This window comes from Mirounga leonina, unplaced genomic scaffold (assembly GCF_011800145.1).
Source record: "Mirounga leonina isolate KUSES-001 unplaced genomic scaffold, KU_Mleo_1.0 Mir_53, whole genome shotgun sequence".
Taxonomy (NCBI): domain Eukaryota; kingdom Metazoa; phylum Chordata; class Mammalia; order Carnivora; family Phocidae; genus Mirounga; species Mirounga leonina.
In genome coordinates this window covers 56654403-56677195 of record NW_023270807.1, presented here as the reverse complement: position 1 = coordinate 56677195, position 22793 = coordinate 56654403, and the positions used below count along the sequence as shown (strand labels likewise).

At 39.0% G+C, this 22793-nt stretch overlaps 1 protein-coding gene across 1 annotated transcript in view; it reads left to right on the top strand.

Annotated features, from left to right (window-relative positions):
* The window catches only part of MCHR2 (melanin concentrating hormone receptor 2), a 61447-nt gene extending 39457 nt beyond the window's left edge, over positions 1-21990 (top strand). Inside the window, exons 5-8 of the mRNA XM_034991605.1 lie at positions 3611-3820; positions 8105-8299; positions 10796-10915; positions 19844-21990. Of these exons, the coding sequence (XP_034847496.1) occupies positions 3611-3820; positions 8105-8299; positions 10796-10915; positions 19844-20159 (841 nt within the window). The 3' untranslated portion in view covers positions 20160-21990. The remainder of the gene's footprint in view (positions 1-3610; positions 3821-8104; positions 8300-10795; positions 10916-19843) is intronic.
* The last annotated feature ends 803 nt before the right edge of the window (positions 21991-22793 follow it).

Sequence of the window (22793 nt, the reverse complement as noted above, 5' to 3'; positions counted from 1 at the left end):
AGCCTCCTTGCGATGGTCCAGTGCACCAAGACAACTCTGGAATCTAAATGGGTTGAATGCCTTGCCCAAGGACACGAGGGTGTAGAAAGGAAAATGGAATACCCAGTCAGGTTCTCTTTCAACTGTATTATACTACGTATCTAGAGCACGGTTGGCAAATAGGTCACTTGACCCTAAACTCTCCCATCCATGCCAACCATCTCTAATCTGTGCACAGGTTTGTCCTGTAACTAGTGCCTGTGTGTGTGAAGACTCGGAATTCTTCTCAGCACAGTGCTCTGCAAAATCACTACTAATCCACTGGGGTTGGCTCACAATAGGAATTTAATTCAACTGGAGTTAAATGCCTAACGGGGGCTGGTAAGGCAACCCAGAGATACACAAAAGCAGGAAGCTACTACTGTGTCCTACCACCATCTCCCACCCCACACCACCACCCTTCTGGCCCTGAGCTGGATGGAGAAAAGGAGGCAGGTGGTTTTACAGACCTCAGGAGTCTGGGCTGCTTGGTGGGGCCTATAGCCATAATGGGATCTGGGACCATGGAATAGGGGCTACAGGATGAAGGTGGAGCCATGGATGGAATGCAGCCACTGCCCAGAGATGCCAACAGCAGAAGGAACAAGGAAATGCGCTGGTCTCCCCTCTCCTCCATCTTCCAGTTTCTCCTCCAATAGTGCTTCCCATTGGCCAAAACCAACCAAAAGCCAGTTGACAAAGATACCTAGGAACACAACTGGAGAAGGGTGGGAAATGGATTTGAGAGCAAGCTGATCAGCAAAGCAGCCTCCTGCATGTGTGGTGTTATATGTTTTAGCAGTTTTCTTTAATCCATAGCATATATTGTTATTTCCGACTACAACATGTAAACACATTTTTAATAGAAAAATTTTAAAGTCAAATCAGTCCTACTACTATTACCTAATAATCATTGTAATCAATTGATACATGATTCCAGCATATTTTTAAACACATGTTGAAATAAAATTATAAATGTTACATAAATTTATGCTACATACATAATTGAGACTTTTTTACTTCAACAACTATATAATTCATTGTAGGATAATGTGGAATACCATAATTTATTTTATCATTCTTCAAATTAGTGAGCATTACATATGGCTATGTTAACCATATGGAAAACATGTTAGCTAAAATGATCACTAGTCTACATTTTTTATTTTACATGTTTGAGTCATGAGAGAGAGAAATCTAATGAAGTCTGTCAACAGAAAATCTGGAGATAAATTAGATCTAAAAAAAGAATATAAGTTGTATAGGTAGAGACTTTACAATTCCTCTTTATTTTTGTTTTAATTTCTATGTTGTCACTTTTAGTAAAGAAAGCAATAATAAACATAATGTGTTATTTTTATTGCCCTATTATCTTATGTCCAGATCATCGTTTGCTTCAGAATTCTCTTTTTCTATACAGAATATCATCTAGAAACACTTAATTTAATTCTTTTTAATTGCCAGTTAATAGCCTGTACTGTCCCCAACAATAGAATTACCATAATTCATTATCAGTAAATGATGGGTGCCTGTCTAGAGAAGAGCAAGGGCCGTGAATCTAATTGCTGCAATTAGACCCTAAGCAACCACTTATGGTTTATATCCCAATTCAAATGGAAAAAACATCTGTTTAGAGGCTAAGATTTATGGGGGTTTTTTGTGGTGTTTTTGCTTTGTTTTTTGTTTTTTTAATGTGGAACTCTTTCTACCTGACCTCTAGGGTCTATTCTCCTCCACCCCTCCCCTGCCAAAGGCCTGGAGAAGACAGAGAATGAGAGACCAAGGACAGTCCCTTGGCTGCTCTTTTGGTTGACCGATCTTTTCTTCAAATCTCTTCTCATTTTGCGTCTTTCTGATATGTCACCACCTGCTGGGGACAAGGACCCAACATGCTTTATAGTGGCATCAACAAGGCCCAGAGTGTGGTTGCTGAGTTAGGAACTCAATGGCAGTAACTCCCCACACAACATGTACTTGCCAGGGCCTGGGTAAAATATCCTCGCCGACTAGTCTCACAGAAGGATTCTCTGGCTTAGAAATAAAGGTCACAGGCTGTAGAATTTTCAGCCAATGAATAATAGAGTCAGACATTAGCCTCCAAACCACAGAGCAAAGCCCTGAGCTAGCAGTTGTGGCATAATCTTAGAGCTAACTTTTATGTGCTCTTTAAAGTCTTATTTGTCCTCAGTTCAGATGCCACTTTTGCCAAGAAATCTTCTCTGACTGTCCCCAGGGGAGGGGGCAGAGGCCCCTTTTGGGTACTCCTTGTGCTTCCTCTAGCTTTCTCCCATCACACTGCAGTGATCGTTCATTTAGACATATCTAGACTACAAGCTCCTCGATGTTACAACTTATAGATTACTTAGCTTTGCAGCCCCAGAGCACAATATAATGCTTGACATATAATTGGTGTTCAATAAAATATTTGTTGAATTAATGAATATTATCTCCCAGATAAAGATGTTACCTGTTTATTATTGAATGTTCCAACTCCTTGTACCTAGGGACCACCTGAATTTTAAATTTAAATTTCTGCTCTTAGAAAAATTCTTTTGCCTACAGAGTGTCATATCTAGATAGCATTGAATTCACTCTCCCCAGCAGGAACCATGAGATCATTCTCTGAGCCCTCTACCAGTTTACTCTTCAGATTCTGTCTCCACAATATCTGGATTTCAGGGTCTTAATTTATAGTCTTTGCTATTGGGTTAGATTTTGTAGGAATATTTCTAAGTAAAGGTTGAAATTTCTTTCACAATGACCTATTAGGATTGACTTCCACTTCAGTGGAGAAAAAAAATGCATTATACAATGGAAACCATTTGTTTTCCCTGTTCAGCTGTTTTTGGTGCTAGCTTGAGTGAGCTTAGAGTTGGTATAATTTGTTACTATGTAGAAATTACCCCCAAAACTTAGTGGCTTAAAACAATAAGCATTTATTATCTCACACCATTTCAAGGGGCGAGAATCCAGGAAGAGCTTAGCTGGGTGGTTCTGGCTCAGAGTCTCTCACCAAGTTGCAGTTAAACTGTCCTCCAAGGCAACAGTCATCTCGGCAGGAGTCGGAGCATCTACTTCCAAAGTAGCTCACTCACACACCTGGAAGACTGGTGCTGGCTGTTGGCAGGGGGCCTCATCTCCTCTCCATGTGGACCTCTCCACAGAGTTGCTTAAGTATCCTCTCAAGATGGCAGCTGGCTACCCCAGAGAAAGTGATCCAAGAGAGAGCAGGGAGGAACCCTATAATGCCTTTATGTTCTTATGTCATGCATTGTCATTTCCACCATATTCCATTTGTGAAAAGTGGGTTACTAAGCTCAACCACCCTCAGAGGGAGGGAACTAGGTTCCATCTTTTGAAATATCAGAGAATTTGTGGCCATATTTTTAAGCCCCCAAAGTAGTTATCAGATATATAGGTCAGAATGTTTAAATATGCACAAGACTAGGCATTTGTATGTGCATTTGTGTAGGTTTTCCTTTAACTTCTTTTAAAGTTCATTTTGACAACTAACAATTTGTAACAGGTGGCAGTAATTGAAGAAGGTGCACACTTTCAATATCAATCCTCAGTTTCCGTGCTTTTCTTTCAGGTCCAGGAAAAAAACTGTTCCTGACATTTATATCTGCAACCTGGCTGTGGCTGATCTGGTTCACATCATTGGAATGCCTTTTCTTATTCATCAGTGGGCCCGGGGAGGAGAATGGGTGTTTGGGGGGCCCCTCTGCACCGTTATCACATCCCTGGATACCTGTAACCAGTTTGCTTGTAGTGCTATCATGACTGTGATGAGTGTGGACAGGTAAGTGAAGAAACTTTGAAATAGCTTAACATAATTCAGAAGTGTCTGTACCTCCCCACTGTCATCCCAATTTAAGCAACATGGGTGCTAGTTTGTAACAGCCATGTTCCTCTTCCTTTGCTTGTCTCATTGTAGGACTTAAAAATCTTTTTTCCAACTTTCATAGAAATATATATTTTTAATGGAAAACTTAAAACACTAAAATCTCCTTTTTGCAAATCATTCTTTTTAACTTCAGTTTTATTTATAATTCACTGCAAGATAAAAATATCTTGAAATCATGAAATGTTGGAAACCAGAATGAGTGCATCATTCTTGCAATAAGGAAGCTGAGGTCCCAGGAAGTGAGGGGCTTTTCTGAAGGCACATGGTGAGTCAGTGGCAGAGCTGAGAACCGAAGTAGGTCTCCTCACTCTGTCCAGGGCTATTTCTGGTATGTTCAATGTCTCACTGGGATGTTCGATGTCTCACAGACTCCTGTTATCACCTAGCAGCTTGAAGGAATCTGGGGAATAGATTTGGGCTCCTGAATAGTTATGAAGAGATGTTCCAGTACCAGGAAGACCGTATTTTACATCTTTTACACCCCTTGTTATGACTGGTTAATGCAAATGCTGCCATTTTACATCATTAGAAGCGCTTTCGACTCTGACCTGGAATGTGCCAGAACCATATTCACCAACAATGTAAACTAATGTTATTAGAGGAGATGATAGTGATGGTGGGTACTTGTGGAGCAAGTGAGTGGTGGAGCCCAGTTCAGACCCAGGCTGTCTCTAGAGAGGGAAGGTTGCTCATAACTACCGCCTTATCTGGCCTCTGTAGGAAGCAGGCAAGTTAGGATGTCCCTGCATCATCCAGATGCTAGGACCTCCAGACTAGGTCTTAGCAGCATTCCCCAAATAGAAACAAGCCCTAAAGACAGAGTAATATGCATAACAGGAATTTTCTCAGAGAACAACCCACTTAAAATCTCCATCCATCTTCCCATCCCTACCCTAAGTTAGCACACTTGACTTCCCCCCCCTTGCTCTGATCTACTTTATCTTTCTCCCTTGCTGCCAATATATCACATAGTTTAATTTACTTTGTGTGTGGTTGTATGTGTGTACTGTTTATTGTTCAGCTTCCCCTGCCCCTCAAATGTAAATTCCACAAAGGCAGGGTCTTTGATCACGAATATGTCCCAAGTATCTGCGTGACACTGCCTGGCACAGGGGTGCTCAAAAAAATATTGATGAATGAATGACTGTCAGTCTTGAGGACTATGTTAAATTTCCCTGGGTCCATCCAGGACTCCTTCCTGAGCTCTGCCTCTTTAGCCTTCCACATCTGCCTTTGGGGTGGGGGAGTGATGAGCAGTTTTTCAAATGAATAAAAAAAGGACTAACGAGGTTCAAAGAAATCATTCACTGAATCATTATTATTCAGACATGAATAATGATGGTGATGTTTAATGCATTTTTTATAACCTGTTGCCTTCCTGTAAAAGAATTCTCGAAATACAGAGTGTGCTTCTCAATTTATAATTAACACCACATTTTAAAATCAATGTACTATGTAGGCCTGGTTAGTTCAGCTGAAGCCAGCTAATGCTGACACAGGGCAGGCCCACTGCAAGAAAGCAACGTACAGTACAGATCCTAACCAATCGTAATCCCATTCTCAGAGATAAGAAAAGCTTCTTCATACCCTGTACCCTGAAGGCAGGAGAGTATTGGCTTTTTCTCTAAAGAAGGGAAATCATACCTCTTCTGTAAACCTCTCACTGCAAATAAAGAGAACGGACATTGTCTGCGTTGGAACAGACCAACTGTACACATTTCCTAAGGCTCACAGGTTCTTTTCTTTGAGGGTGTTTGTGTATGTGCATGTGTGTCTTATACACCTGAATGTCATTTTTTTAAAATCTAATGGACACAGTGTGCTAAAATTTTACTTTAGAATTAAGACACTCAGGCCCTTATCCTTCTCTTGCCCTCCCTCTAGAGGATCACATGACCAAAGAAAAATGAAGATTCTATAAAACTGAACTTTTTCCTCTTCAGCATTTCTTAAAGTTCCAACTGTACTAAATGCATAAAACTTCAACAATATCTGTAATTTTGTAAAAAGAAACGGAGTTTTCTTTGCAAGGCCATAAACATGACACTGGTCATGTCAGTGCCATCAGTAAGCCTTATTATTTATACATTAAGTCATTTTAATTGCCAATTCAACAGAGCATAAATTTTAAGTGTTTCTAATAATTTTCATCCTTCTTTCTCTGATTAGTAATAACTACAAGTATGTGTAATATTTCAGTAGTGGGTGCCTACCTCCAAATCAACACCAAAAAATTATGTAAACACCCAAAATATTAAAAACATATACCTCCAGATGAAAGCTGCCTAGACTACTTTTGTAAATAAATTCTCTAGAACATCAAAAGTCAGTAAGTAGAAGCCAAATTCCCTATTCATTCATTCATTCATTCATTCATTCATTCATTCATTCATTCAACAAATATTTGAGTATGGCCATAGGCCAGGAACTATGCTGGATACAGGAGATAAAAGAACATTAAACTAATAGTCAAGGTTTCTGCCTTTGTGGGGTTTTCACTCCTGAGATGTAGACAGACATTAAGTGAAAAGTCACACAGGTGAATGTGTATTGCCACACAATGATACATATTAGGAAGGAAAAGGAGAGTTCCCCTACGATCTGCATGTATAGTCATGAGCCCTTGTATAGAGTGAGTGGTCAGGGGAAGCTTCGCTGAGACACAGACTGTTAGATAGAAACTCAAAGGAAGAGCAGGAGGAATTAGAGGGAGATTCTGCCAGGCAGGTAGGACAGCATGCACCTGGCCCCAAAAGGGAAAGGAGCTTGAAGGAAGGCCAGAGAAAGACTGACACAAACTACAGCCTAAGTGGCAGGCAGGGCCAGGTGGAGAAAGACTTTGCAAAAGCAATGGTAAGAATTTTGAATTTTATCCAAAAGGCGATGGAAAACCGGTGAGGGGTTTTCAGCTGGGGGAAGGAGGATGTTGGGGTGAGGATATAATCAGAGAAGATTCGCTAATCTATTGATCCCATGACTCCATCATCCTTTAATCCCAGACAGAATGATGGCTGGGCTGCTGTGCAATCACTACCCCATCCCCTTCCCCAGCAGGGGCAGGAGGGGTGGGGAGGGGTCCTTCTCTCCTTAGCCGCAGGTGATGAAAGTGCAGTATTCAGGAGGAGGAGCAGCTGGGGTGCCCTGGGCTGCAAGAATCTCCCTGCGTGCCAAAGGGTCCCTTAACTAAGTTTTCCCTTAAAAAGTCCTGCCTCTTATGCAAAATTGAAAGAACAGGGGATAGGAAATTTTTTATTTTTATAAATCTTCCTTAAGTAGCTCTACAAAAATTCAATGACCATCAAAACATATTTTACATTAATTTAATGTCTGCAAACGCTGCCTTCCAACACCCGCACCTCCAGCAAAAGTGCGCTTTCACAAATACTCTTCCTTCTGGGTCTAGGCTCTTTAGCTTTCAGTTGGCTCTGAAAAATTCTTCTTGGATTTTCTAGAGAACCAAATATATTTGGTATGTCAGGACTTCAAGTTTAATTAATGATTATCCTTTTTTTCTGAATCAGAAATAGAATAAAGAGAAGAAAGAAAACCCCTCTCCCTCTGAAATTAGCCCATTTCCCCTCTCTGGCCTCCAGCCTGAGTTCCCTGAGGAATTTGCATCGTCTGTACCAGTCACGTTTGTGTATCCTCACTGTGATTTCTGTGAACTGAACCTCCAGGAGCCTGGCGCCCCCACTGGAAAGCCATCTGGGCAAAATGTCTGTCCCAGTGGGCCAGAGCCTCATCCTGCCAGCAGACTCTCCTACCAGCCAGAGCACTCGCCTCCTTCCTGCCTCCATGGCAGTAAATCCTACTGGAAAGAGAGCCTCTCCCTCCTGGAGGAAACCCCAACTCAGAGACCACGTTTTCCAGAGCCTAGCCTATATAGGAAGCACCTTCGTAAAGAGAGAGTTTGCACAGGGCTGAATTTCACCATTATCAGTGTGTTCATGGAAATGACAGCTATTTCAGTGAGCGGTTTATTCAGACTTGCGGGGTCAAGAGTTGTTTTCTCTGCAGGTACCAGCCAGCTCTTAAAAAATATAACTTTCTTTTACCTGCTGGAGGGGTGCTTCAGGGAGGATAATAATACTAATAATTTACTCTTGTCATGAACCTTTCATCCTTGGAGCTCAGTGCTTTTATTGATTGTTCCCAAACCCCTTTTAACTGGCTTTGCAGGTACTTGGCTCTCGTCCAGCCATTTCGACTTACAAGCTGGAGAACGAGGTACAAGACCATCCGCATCAATTTGGGCCTTTGGGCAGCTTCCTTCATTCTGGCTTTGCCTGTCTGGGTCTACTCGAAGGTCATCAAATTTAAAGACGGCGTGGAGAGTTGTGCTTTTGATTTAACATCCCCTGACGATGTACTCCGGTAGGTTGTTAAAACTTAAGAAAAATAGAGTTGAATTAAGTTGTGAAGTGCTTCATCCTCCTTGTCAACATGTGAGCAGCCGCGGAGAGTGTCCTTGGGGATCCTCTAAGGGGCAGTCTCCCACTTACTTTTCCGCTTTCCACAATCAGGTTGGTAGCTTGCTTTTAAGAGGAGGGTAACCTTTAGAAAAAGATATGGAGTTTAATTATGTAGCCTCAATGGACACAAATATATTTAAATATGGATTTTAAAGATCCATGGCAACCAGACACAGCAGGAATGCAAAAATCAAGGGAGGAGCAAAATTTCCAAAATTGTCTAGGAGTTACTGAGACTCAGACCTCATTGGTATGCCACTGGAGTGTGGTTGAATGGTGTTTCCCCCCATATTCAAGTCCTAATCCTCAGTACCTGTGAATGTGACCTTATTTAGAAATAGGGTCTTTGCAGACATCATCAAGTTAAACGAGGTCCTGCTGGATTAGAGCCGGCCCCCAATCCAGGGATTGGTGTCCTCAAGAGGAGAGCAAGATTTGAAGGGACACACAGGGAGAAAGCCTGTGAAGACAGAGGCAGGGACTGGGGTGATGCATCTACAAGCAAAGTAACAGCAAGGTTTTGCCAGAAACCAGCAGAGGCGAGGAGAAAGGCATGGAGCAGATTCTCCCTCAGAGCATCCGAAAGGAGCCAACCCTGACAACAACCTTATTTTCAGACTTCTATCACCAGAATGGACACAATAAATTTCTGTTGTTTCAAGCCATCGGGTTTGTGGTATTTTGTTACAGCAGCTCTCAGTAACTAATACAGAAGCCAACACAGGGATTTCTCACATTTTAATTTGAAAGGAAAAATTAAGTCAAAAATTCTATTTGAAATTTTGAACACAGCATTGAAGTCCATGACTAAAATTTTTTGATGGCCTACTAAGGGCCATGTATTGTGCTAGGTGCTTTTTGCATACATTATCTCAAGTCAATCTGGAAGATTCCTTTTTCCCATCCACCACTTGTTAAATAGATGAGTCATTTCTGCATCATGTAGTCACAGCCCAAGAGGGATGGAGGTAGAGGCCCTTGCAAGGCTACAAATCCAGTAATGAAAATCTCCAGAGGACCGCAACATCAATAGGATTAATTGTTTATTCATTATTTCTCCCACCAGCACTGGCTGCACTCACAGATAAAAACCATCTGCCAATCTAAAGGTGAAATGATATTTAATCGCTGGTGGCCGATACATTACTATGGACCCCAATGTATCTTAAAGAGGAGCCCAACCTGAGATGACTGTAGAACTTCAGCCTGTGTCAAAGAAATAACAATGCTTCACTGTTTTGCACCAGCATCTGCTTCTGCTATTTTTGGTTGGTTATCATAAAGGATATTCTGAGGTTCTAGCCTCTGTTGATCTTCCCAGAATTAAGTTCTCATGGGGAACTGAGACTGGAACCACTGTGTGGCTTTCAGAGTCCCTCTAGTCCCAGGTGCTCTCTCTTCCTGCCACCCTGTCTACACCCACCCAACGTGGGCTGCCTTCTTCCACCAACGCCAAGGTTCTTCCAGGAAGGAAGACACCTGGCATCTGTGCAGAAATGGAGTTGGCTTACCTGAGAATTTCCCCTGGGGGAGCACCAAGGAAAAGACAGGCTCATTTCACAACAGGCCCTTTGAAAGGCCATCTGGAGCACTGATTACAAGTGTGGGTTGTGCAGCTGAACTGTCTGTCTGGGTTCAAATCCCACTTCTGCTCATTACTAGCTGAATAACCGTGGGCAAGCCACTTAACCCCACTGTGCCTTAGTTTGTTCTTCTGTAACATGAGAATATTAATGGCAATTGTACTCATGGGATTGCAGAGATTCAGTGGACTGAAGTATGTAAAGTACTCAGATCAGTGCCTATTATATAATAAATGCTACCTGCTATTCCATATTGTTGTTAATAACACTAAAAGATAATGGTAATACATATCTCACCTGTTCATACTCAGTAGCCTCAGGCTTGGCTAGAGAAGAGATAAGCTCTGTTGCTAGCAAACAATGAAGAGCAAGACTTTTTTTTTTTTTTTTTTGCAGTTTCTTTTCTTTTTTTTCTTTCAAGATTTTATTTAAATTTAAGTTAGTTAACATATAATGTAGTATTAGTTTCAGGGCTAGAATTTAGTGATTCATTACTTGCATAATAACACCCAGTGTTCATTACATCAAGTGCCCTCCTTAATGCCCATCACCCAGTTACTCCATCCCTCCACCCACCTCCCCTCCAGCAACCCTCAGTTTGTTCCCTATAGTTAAGAGTCTCTTATGGTTTGCCCCCCTCTCTGTTTTTATCTTATTTTATTTTTCTCTATGTAAAAGCAGCAAAGATCCTTAACTTTTCCAAGAACTTTTATCCTGGGCCCTGAAAAATTAGAGAATCATGCCTCATAAACTGTAAAAGTTCCTGGCATTGTGGATATGATAGTCATGTCTTCTCTCTCTCTCTCATTTTACAGGTATACACTTTATTTGACGATAACAACTTTTTTTTTCCCTTTGCCTTTGATTTTGGTGTGCTATATTTTAATTTTATGCTATACTTGGGAGATGTATCAACAGAATAAGGATGCCAGATGGTAAGTGCTTACCGTATCTTGCTTTATTTGTTGAAAGAACAATTCAGAGATCCTAAGACATCTACAACAGAATTTTAAACAACAATCACTTGAAACATACCACATTTAGACATATGGGCATTAATGTCTACCTGAGCAATTTGTGAAAACAGGACATGTTCTGAAGCAGCTATTTGAGGATCTCTCAGTGATAAATGTTGCAATCACTGATGAAACGGTTTCATAAAAATGTAAACAGAACTCAAGATACTATTTAAAGAATACTTTTATATTTGTCATCAATAATGTTATTTAAATGTTTTATTTGTACACTTTGCAGAGTTGTGTACATATGTAAATATCTTAGATGCCATGTATAACTTTCTAATTTTTGTGTTTTAAATTTTTAATTTGGAGGATAGGGATCTCATTAATATTTGAATACTTAGGACAAGATTGATTAGGACTAAATAAAACCGGAGACTTACCCTAAGACAATAGACTTGGGAAGAACCTTTAAAGATATTTGTCTCTAAAACTCTTATGAATAAATCTAAATTATTTTCTAGGGGGGGCCTTGGTGGCTAAGTCGGTGAAGCATCTGACTCTTGACTTTGGCTCAGCTCATGGTCTCAGGGTCCTGAGATGGAACCCTGCCTATGCTCCACACTCAGTTGAGGGGTAGGGGGTTGGGAAGGGCCTGCTGAGGATTCTCTCCCTCTCCCTCTCTGTCCCTCCCTCCCATGTGCACATCCTGTTTCTCTCTACACATAAATAAATAAATCTTTTTAAAAAATTATTTTCTAGGGGCGCCTGGGTGGCTCAGTCGTTAAGCATCTGCCTTCGGCTCAGGTCATGATCCCAGGGTCCTGGGATCGAGCCCCGCATCAGGCTCCCTGCTCCGCAGGAAGCCCACTTCTCCCTCTCCTTGTGTTCCCTCTAGTTGTGCTCCCTCTCTTGCTGTGTCTCTCTCTGTCAAATAAATAAATAAAATCTTTAAAAATAAAAAATAAAAAAATTATTTTCTACTTGAAATTATCCATACCAAGTTGTTCAAGTGAGTGAGTCAGTGAATACATAATATGTTGGATTTTAAAAATATTATTAAAATTTGTCCTTACAACAAATTACTGTATTTGCTTTGGACAGACAAGATCACTAGATTTCCCACACATAACCCCCTCTTAATTAATCCCCTCTTAATCCCCTTCACCTATTTCAACCACCCCCCCACCCACATCCCCTCTGCCAACCACTAGTTTCTTCTCTATTTTTAAGAGTCTATTTTTTTATTCGTCTCTTTTTTTGCTTTCTTCATTTGTTTTGTTTCTTCCACATATGTGTGAAATCATATGGTACTTGTCTTTCTCTGATTGACTTAATTCCCTCAGCATTATACTCTCTGGCTCAATCCATGTTGTTGCAAATGGCAAGATTTTATTCTTTTTTATGGCTGAGTAATATTCCATCATATGTATATATCACACATTCTTTATTGTTGTCTATCAATGGACACTGCAGTTGCTTCCATATCTTGGCTATTGTAAATAATGCTGCAATAAACACAGGGTTACATATATTTTTTTCAAATTAGTGTTTTTGTATTTTGGGGGGTAAATACCCACTGGTGCATTACTGGATCATATGGTAATTCTATTTTTAATTTTTTAAGGAACCTCCATACTGTTTCCACAGTGGCTGCACCAGTTTGCATTCCCTCCAACAGTGCAAGAGCGTTCCTCTTTCTCCACAACCTCACCAACACCTGTTTTTTCTTTTTTTTAATTTTAGCCATTCTGATATGTATGAGGTAGTATCTCATTGTGGTTTTGAAATGCACTTCCCTGATGATGAGTGATGTTGAGCATCTTTTCATGTCTGTTGACCATCTGTATGTCTTCTGTGGAGAAATATCTGTTCCTATCTTCTGCCCATTTTTGAACTGGAGTATTTGGTTTTTTGGTGGTGAGTTGTGTAAGTACTTTATATATTTTGGGTACTAACCCTTTATCAGGTATGTCATTTGCAAATACCTTCTCCCATTTAATAGGTTGTCTTTTTGTTTTGTTGATAGTTTCCTTTGTTGTGAAGAAGCTTTTTATTTTAATGTAGTCCCAATAGTTTATTTTTGCTTTTGTTTCCCCTGCCTCAGAAGACCTATCTAGAAAAATGTTGCCATGGCTGATGTCAGAGAAATTACTGCCTGTGCTCTCTTCTGGGATTTTTATGGATTCAGGTCTCACATTTAGGTCCTTCATCCATTCTGAGTTTATTTTTGCTCATGGTATGAGAAAGTGGTCCAGATTCATTCTTTTGTATGTAGTTGTCCAGTTTCCCAACACCATTTGTTGAAAAGAATGTCTTTTTCCCATTGCACATTCTTGCCTCTTTTGTCAAAGATTAATTGACCATATATATAATTGTGGGTTTATTTTTGGGCACTCTATTCTGTTCCATTGATGTATGTGTCTATTTTTTGTGCCAGTACGAGACTGTTTTGATTACTACATCTCTGTAGTATGTCTTGAAATCTGGAATTGATACCTCCAGGATTGTTCTTCTAAGATTGCTTTGGCTATTCAGGGCCTTTTGTGTTTCCATACAAATTTTAGGATTATTTGTCCTAGTTTTGTGAAAAAAATGCTGTTGGTATCTTGATAGGGACTGCATTAAATCTGTAGATTGCTTTGGGTAGTATGGACATTTTAACAATATTTGTTTTCCCATTCCATGAGCATGAAATATCTTTCCATCTGTTTGTCGTATTTTCAATTTCTTTCATCAATGTTTTATTGTTTTCAGAGTACAGATCTTTTACCTGCTTGGTTAAGTTTATTCCTAGGCATTTTATTATTTTTGCTGCAGTTGTAAATGGGACTGTTACCTCAATTTCTCTTTCTAGCTACTCATTACCAGTGTATACCAATGCAATAGATTTCTGTATATTTATTTGTATCCCACGACCTTACTAAATTCACTTATCAGTTCTAGTAGATATTTTTAGTGGAGTCTTCAGGGTTTTCTAAATATAGTATCATGTATCTGCATAATAGTGAAAGTTTTGCTTCTTTTCAATTTAGATGTCTTTTATTTCTCTTTGCTGTCCGATTGCTGTAGCTAAGAATTCCAGTACTATGTTGAATAAAAGTAGTGAAAGAGAACATCCTTGCCATGTTCCTGATCTTAGAGGGGAAGCTCTCAGTTTTCCTCACTGAGTATGATGTTAGCTTTGGGTTTTTCATATATGGCCTTTATGATGTTGAGGGACCTTCCCTCTAAACTATTTTGTTGAGGGTTTTTATCATGAATGGGTGTTGTACTTTGCAAAATGCTTTTCCTACATCTTCTGAAATGGTCGTATGGTTTTTATCCTTTCTCTTATTAATATGATGTATCATATTGATTGATTTGTGAATATTGAACCACCTTGCATCCCAGGAATAATCCCACTTAATTGTGGTGAATGATTTTAATGTATTGTTGGAGTCAGTTTGCTAATTTTTGTTGAGGATTTTTGCATCTATGTTCATCAGAGATATTGACCTACAATTCTCTTTTTTTTGTAGTGTCTCTATCTGGTTTTGGTATCAGGGTAATGCTGACCTCAGAGAATGAATCTGGAAGCTTTCCTTCCTCTTCTATTTTTTGGAATAGGTTGAGAATAGATATTAGCTCTTCTTTAAATGTTTGGCACAATTCACCTGTGAAGCCATCTGGTCTGGACTTCTGTTTGTTGGGAGTTTTTTGATACTAATTCAATTTCATTGCTGGTAATCAGTCCATTCAAATTTTCTATTTCTTCCTGATTAAGTTTTGAGAAATTATATGTTTCTAGGAATTTATTCATTTCTTATAGATTGTCTAATTTGTTGGCATATAATTTTTCATAATATTGTCTTATGATCCTTTCAATTTCTGTAGTGTTGGTTGTTATTTCTTCTCTTTCTGATTTTATTTGAGTCCTTTTTTTAAAAAATGAGTCTAGCTAACATTTTATCAATTTTGTTGATCTCCACAGAACCAGTTCCTGGTTTCATTGATCTGTTCTATTGTGGTTTTTTGTTTCTGTTTCATTTATTCTGCTCTAATATTTACTATTTCTTTCCTTCTATTGATTTTGGGTTTTGTTTGTTCTTGTTTTAGCTCTTTATGTATAAAAGTAGGATGTTTATTTGAGATTTTTTTTTTTTTTTTTTTTTTTTTTGCTTATTGAGGTAAGCCTATATTGCTATAAACTTCCCTCAGAGAACAGCTTTTACTGCATCCCAAGGATTTGGGACCATTATGTTATCATTTTCATTTGTGTCCATATTTTTTTATTTCCTCTTTGATTTCTTGATTGACTCACTCATTATTTAGTAGCATGTTATTTAACATCCATGTATTTGTGTTCTTTCTAGATTTTTTCTTGTGGTTGATTTCTAGTTTCATCGCATATGGTCAGAAAAGCATGCATGATATGACTTTGATCTTCTTTAATTTGTTAAGACTTGTTTTGTGGCCTAACATGTGATCTATTCTGGAGAATGTTCCATGTGCACTTGAAAGAATGTGTATTCCACTCTTTTAAAATGGAATGTTCTGAATACATCTGTTGGGTCTGTCTGGTCCAATGTATCATTCAAAGCTACTGTTTCCTTGTTGATTTTCTATCTGATCTATCCATTGATATAAGTGGAGTGTTAAAGTCCCCTACTATTAGTTTATCACTATCAATTACTTCCTTCATTTTTGTTTATAGCTGCTTTATGTATTGGGGTGTTCCCATATTGGTTCCATAAATATTTACAATTGTAATATGTTCTTGTTGGATTGTTCCCTATATGACTATGTAGTATCCTTTGTCTCTTGCATGGTCTCTTTTTTTAAGTCTATTTTGTCCAATATAAGTAATGCTACCCCAGCTTTTTCTTTACTTCCATTTGCATGATAAATGTTTTCTATCCATTCACTTTCAAATTGCATGTGTCTTTAGGAATGAAATGAGTCTCTGGTATGCAACATATAGATGGGTCTTACTTGTTTATCCATTCAGTCACCCTATATTTGGAGCATTTAGTCCGTTTACATTAAAAGTAATTATTGATAGGTATGTACTTATTGTCATATTTTAAATTATTTTATGGTTGTTTTTGTAGTTCTTCTTTGTTCCTTTCTTCTCTTACCCTCTTCTCTCATGGTTTGATGGCTTTCTTTGGTGATATACCTGGGTTCTTCTCTTTATATTTTGCATATCTATTACTGGTTTTTGATTTGTGGTCATCATTATGTTATATTTAACATTTTATGCATATAGCAGTCTGTATTAAGTTGATGGTCTCTCAAGTTTGAACCCTAGATCTAAAAGCACTAAATTTTTACTTCCTTACCCCCAATATTTTAGGTATATGGTGTTAAACTTTACATCCTTTTATTTTGTGAATTCCCAGGCTGATTTTTATAGATATACTTATTTTTTCTGCTTTTGTGCTTTCTACTTTTCTTACTCCTGCTTATGGTCTTTCCTTTCCACTCAGAGAATCCCCTTTAATATTTCTTGTGAGGTTGGTTTAGAGGTGATGAATTTCTTTAACTTTTATTTGTCTAGGGAACTCTTTATCTCTCCTTCTATTCTGAATGATAGCCTTGCTTAATAGAGCATTCTTGGTTGCAGGGTTTTGTTTTTTTTTTTTTTTTCTTTCAGCATTTTGACTATATCGTGACACTCTCTTCTTGCCTGCAAAATCAACTCAAAGTCTTATGGGGTTTCCCTTATATGTAAATGTTTTCTTTTCTCTTGCTGCTTTTAAAATTCTCACTTTATCACTGTTTTTTGCCATTCTAATTATTATGTGTCTTGCTGTGTATCTCCTTGGGTTGGTTTTATTGGGAGCTCTCTGTGCCTCCTGGATCTGAAAGTCTTTTTCCTTCCTCCAATTAGGGAAGTTTTCAGCTATTATTTCTTCAAATAAATTTTCTGCCCCCTTTTCTCTCTCTTCTCCTTCTGGAATCCCTGTGATGCAAATATTATTATGCTTGATTGTGTTGCTGAGTTCTCTTAATCTATTCTCATTTTTTATTTTATTTTTTCTCTCCTGTTCAGCTTGATTGCTTCCCATTATTCTGTCTTCTAGGTCTCTGATCCATTCTTCTGGTTCCTCTGTTTTACTATTTTGTGCTCACTTTGCCAGCACACATACCTCTATTCTACTATTAATTCCCCCTAGTGTATTTTTACTTTCAGTAATTTCTCAAGTCCAGTGAGTATCTTTATGACCATTACCTTAAATTCTCTATCAGGCATATTGCTCATCTCCATTTCATTGGCTCTCTTGCTGTGATTTTGTCCTGTTCTTTCATCTGGGGCCCATTCCTCTGATCCTCATCTTATCTAACTCTGTGTCTGTTTCTATGTGTTAGGAAAGTCAGCTACATCTTCTGCTCTTGAAAGTAGTGGCCTTATGAAGAAGAGGTCCTATAGTGCTCTGCAGTGCAATGTTCCCTGTTCACCAGAACCTGGCACTTCAGGGGTGTCTCCTATATGTGTTGCATGTGCCTTACTATTATGGCTGAACTGCATTTGCTTTCAGTCCAGTCATCTGCAATGGCTCTCTCTGCCTGCTATGGGCAGGGTTTGGTTCCTGTGTTGTTAACGGATCAGTATGGGGCTGCCTTGGGCTTGAGTTGGGTCAAACCAGGCATCTGCCAGAGTTGCAGTCACATTGAACTGGAGGGCACTCTCCCTGTGTTGTCCCCTGAGAAGCTTTCATTGGTGGGTGGGGCCTGCAGTCAGACCAGAGATGTCTGCCCCTAGCCCACTGCTGGGGCCACAGTGGAACTTGTGTGTGTGGTTATCGTCCCCTTTCCCCAGGGCAGGAGTCACTTTGTAGTGCTGCTGGCCACTGTCAGTGCTGTTTGCACACTGCCAAGCTTGTGGCAGTGTTTTGAATGGGCTCCAGCCAAAAGTATATTGGAGAAGGCAGATCCGCAGCATGTGGGGTTGGGGCACACAGGGTTAGCAAAATTTGCATAGATGTGCTCTGGGAGAGGACCTGTAGCCACTTTTGAGGACTGCCAAGGGGAGGTTGGAGAGGTCAGTTCTGAGGAGAGCAGGGGGGTGGGGCACGCTGTTAGCATACCAGGTAGAGAGTGTTCATGCTGGTTCCCTAGGTGTCCATTTATCTAGGCTGGAGGGCAGGAGAGGGAAATGGCACCACCAGCTCTTTTATTCTTGGAGAAGTCTCCTAATGATCTCTGCTCCTCCAGCAAATGTTCTGAGCTTAGTAAATAAATCTTCCAGTAAGCCCCATGCATTTTTCAAACTGCTGCTTCTATTCTATATCTCCAAGAAACTGTTTGTTGGCCTGTCTCCTTAAGGGTGGGAACTCAATTCCTACCACCCTTTGGCTCTCCCAGAGCTGAGCCTGTTAATTTTTAAAGTTCCAGGTGTTAAGCCTCACTGATTGTAAACATTTGTAAAGTTAAGCCCCTCTGGTTTAAAGCCAAATGTGGAGAATCATCTTCTGAGTTCAAATCCCCCCTGCCTGGGGTACCTGGTGTAGGGTCTGCTCCTCTGCCTTATTCATGCATGCAGCTTTCTGCTCTCCTGAAGACAGTCTCACATGTCAGTTTGGTTCTTCTTTGTCCTTCCAATCATTTTTGATATACTCTCTTCTCTATGATTAACTATGGAGAGTCTGTTCTGCCAGGCTTTGAGTCATTTTCTAGGCTATTTACACTGATGTGGGTGTTATGTAGGTGTATCCATGGGATACAGTGAGTTTATAACCCACCATCTCCCCTAGAAGTCAAATGGGTGATCAATTTGACTATGAGTAAAAATTCGTGGCAAACTCTGGTACCAAAATTTTAGGTGTTCTATTGACCCATGACACTTTTTCTCACTTAGCTTCTTGAAATTCTTTGGAAATATTGCATTCTTAAAGGGTGGTCTGTTTAGAATGGGAAAGGGAAGCAGCCACAGTTATAGAAAAATAACTTAGCCTCTAAAATAAATGTATCACAGGGAGCTGAGCTAGTGAGACAGTTGAAATGGAATCACATGAAATATTAAGACACTGACAGCTGGAGAGGATGCTTGAGCCCTTTGAAGACAGTTCTCCAAAGCAGATCACTTTGTTCCCAGCACTTTTCTCAGAAATGCAAAGAGCATCTTATGAAACAGAACTCATACTGCCAGTTATCCCTCAAAATGGAAGAACTTAGAAGAATGATGGTGCCTACTGTGATAAACTGCAGAGGAATCTTTACCTTACATAGACTTTCAGTTGCCATGCTTTTTTTATATTATTCCTCAGGCTTATTCATCTGCTTCAACTATGTCCCTGGGACATTTCTATTAAATGTCTAAATATAATATAACATGATAAAACTTGGGAAGTTTAAAATATTTTTTATTTTGGAATAATTTTAAATTAATAGAAAAGTTGCATAAACAGTAGAGAGAGTTCCTATATACTCCTCACTTTGTTTCTCCATTAATATCCTACCTTACCATGATGCATTTGTCAAAGCAAAGAAAATGGCATTAGTACATTACTACTAACTAAACTCTATCCCTTATTGGATTTCTCCAGTTTTTCCACTAAAGTCCTCTTTCTGGTCTAGGATTCAATGCAGAATACCATATTGTATTTAGTTGTCATGTCTCCCCAGTCTCCTCTGGTCTATGACAGTTTCCCACTCTTTCCTTATTTTTCATGACCTCAAGGGTATTAAGGAGTACTGGTCAGGTATCCTGTAGAATGTTCCCAATCCGGATTTGTCTGATATTGTATCACAATTAGACTGTAGTTATGTGTTTTGGGGGAAAATCAGTTCTTCTCATCACAACATATCAGGGGGCACATGGTAACTGCATTACATCGCTGTTGATGAAAGTTCTAGAAAATCATTGCCCATAATTTCTATGGTTGTTTATGTTTGTCTACCCTAATGTTTCCTTTATAGTTACAACACCAGTGTTCCAAAGGAGAGAGTGATGAAGCTGACGAAGATGGTGCTTATACTGGTGGCGGTCTTTATCCTAAGCGCTGCCCCCTATCACGTGATACAGCTGGTGAACTTACAGATGGAGCAGCCCACGCTGGCCTTCCACGTAGGCTATTATCTCTCCATCTGTTTCAGCTATGCCAGCAGCAGCATTAACCCTTTTCTCTACATCGTGCTGAGTGGGAATTTCCGGAAACGCTTGCCTCAAGTGCAAAGGAGAGTGACTGACAGGGAAATCAACAATATAGAAAATATCTTGAAATCAAGCTTTTAGGAGAGTACATGAATCACCAAAAGTCTAGATAGACTTGTCTATGTTATTGGTATTATTAGAAAGCGCAGGTTAAACAGTATGCTTGTGTCCATCCTTCTGTGTCCTTGTGACGCTTCGTAGCATGGAACGGAAGTGTAACCATTCAAATGCAATGAGTTTAATATGCTAACTTTAGTAAGATGTAAAATATTTGTCTGCATTGGGAGTAAGGAATGGAATAGTCTAAGATACCTGAGCTCCATGGTTGTGGATGTTATTTCAGCATATTAGAAACTAGTCACTGATAAAAAGGCCATCCATGACTATTAACTGAAAACTCACCAAGGAATCTGGCCTTGCCGGCCACACTGTGCTCACTGCAACAGTGCTCTTAAGGTTCCTAGGAGGGGAACACCTTACAATGAGGTCTGAAATTTGTCCATTTTTTATCTATAAAATTTCATATGGTCCAATCGAATGCCTTCGGTAATCAGCTCCACCTGTTAGCATAACAGTTACCATGTACTGAACATATGCAATATGTAAGATCATATGTAACAAACCTATGAGGTACATATTACCTCAATTTACTTAGCCTCAGAAAGGTTAAGTGATAGCTTGATGCTGCACAGCTACATAAGAGCTGGGCTAAAATCCAGGTCTGCCCGTTTCTGTCCTTTGAAAGCACCACTTTGGCAAACTGTAACTATCATTCTGGAGACAGTCAACAATGTGGAGGGCTTTGCTTTCTTCGACAGCCCCATAAGGAAATAATTATTATCTGTAAGAAATTAGTTGATGGTTTAAGTATATTTTGCATTAGCTTTGTTCTCATGCTTATGAATTGTAGAAACCAGCATCTGCATTTTAATAATAGCATTCTTCAGGATGTTAAGCATACACTCAAGATACACTCTCTTTAGGTACAGTATGTGTTTGTTCAAGGGTACAAAAGTAATACCCCTTAAATTTGTAGATGTTCATTATATCTATCTCTTCCTCTTTGGGCTTATATAAAACATGCACTTTGTATAGAAAGAAAAGAAAGAAATGCTTCTAAAGCCTGTATTTTCAACAAAGGTAAACACTGTTATTTTGTTTGTGGATGAAATCTATAAACCCACTTCCTTCATGTGAATCATAAAATCACTTGCTCCATGGATGTCTTAAACTGATTTTTAATCTACCCTTTACAGAAAAGAGTCAGAGACCAGCTTTTTTAACAACCTAATGGCCATTTTTTTATATCTCAATTGTCAAGACACATGACTTTTAACCCAATGCATTTGGTTCTAGATCTTCTAAAGACCATTTTGAAACAAGGTAATATATAAACACGTATCTGGGTTAAAGGTCATATAAACAACATGAGACTGATGTAGGTCACATCTGAGATATTTTAGTTCTGTAACTGAGCTCTACAGAGCTACACCCAGAGCCTAGGTGCTCCTTTACAATGTCAGAAGAAGCTGGGTCATGGCTACAGTCCAGCGACCTTCCTTCTCACTTCCCTAAGGTGCAATAGTCAGGGTTCAGTGAGTAACCCTGACATCTGAAGACCCAACACCATGGGTCATACACAGATGTTGTCACTTGGTAATTGAAAAACAGTTGAAGAGTTTACCTCCATTGTCTTTTTTAATACAGAAAATATTATGAATTTAAAGATATAAATGATTTTAAACCAAAAGACATTTTTCTAATAGCATTTCCAATAGGCCTCAAATAATTCCAATATGTAAATTGGTCAGTGATTTGTTTTAATTTATATGTATTAAGGGTTGTAAAGAATGTTAGCATTTAATCGAAGTACAAAATAAAAAGGGTGGCTATTAAATTCATTTCTGTGCCTTTATACAGTTTTTCTATACATAAGTGGATACACACACACAAACACACACACAGATGTAAATTTGCTGAAGTGATCTGATAGAGATTCTCTGTTTTGTATTTTTGCCCATAATATGTGTACATGTTTACTTCCAAGACAAGTTGATGATCAGTTTCCCATATCTAATTAATACTTGGGTATTTGTCATTACTTACAATCATAACTATATGCTTATTCAATTTTAGGTAGCTCATTTAAATTTTGACCAATTAATGTAAATCAATGAATAATGCTTATATATTTATTTACTTCTGGCTTGTAGCTTGTATTCTCAAGGCTTTCTTATATAAAGGATTTCATATTTCCTTAATATAGTTTATCCTTAGCAAAGCATAAAGAGTTCAGAATTAGTAAAATGTGTCCTAAATATGGCTAATAGTCAAATGACAGTATCACATCAGATTCTCGGGCACTTGTATTATACCTAAGTCCTAGAAATTACTGCTTTTCATGGGTTGATATCACAGGGGTCATGGAATCTTGGACTTGAAAGATACTTTAGAGATTATCCATGCTACAGATAAGAAAAATAATACCCAGAAAGATCGTTATTTTTGCACATTCAGAGAAACTTCTACAGGTAGCCTCCTCCCTTGCCTAAGGCTAGGAACAGCCCTACAGCTATGACTCCTTTATGACTTCACCCCAGGAAGGATAGTATTAAATCATTTTGTTTGCCCTTTCAGCAATTAGCTCAGATACAGCAATGTCCACCCAAAAGATTATGCTAAATTGGTATCTTGATTTTTGGTGTTTGTATATTC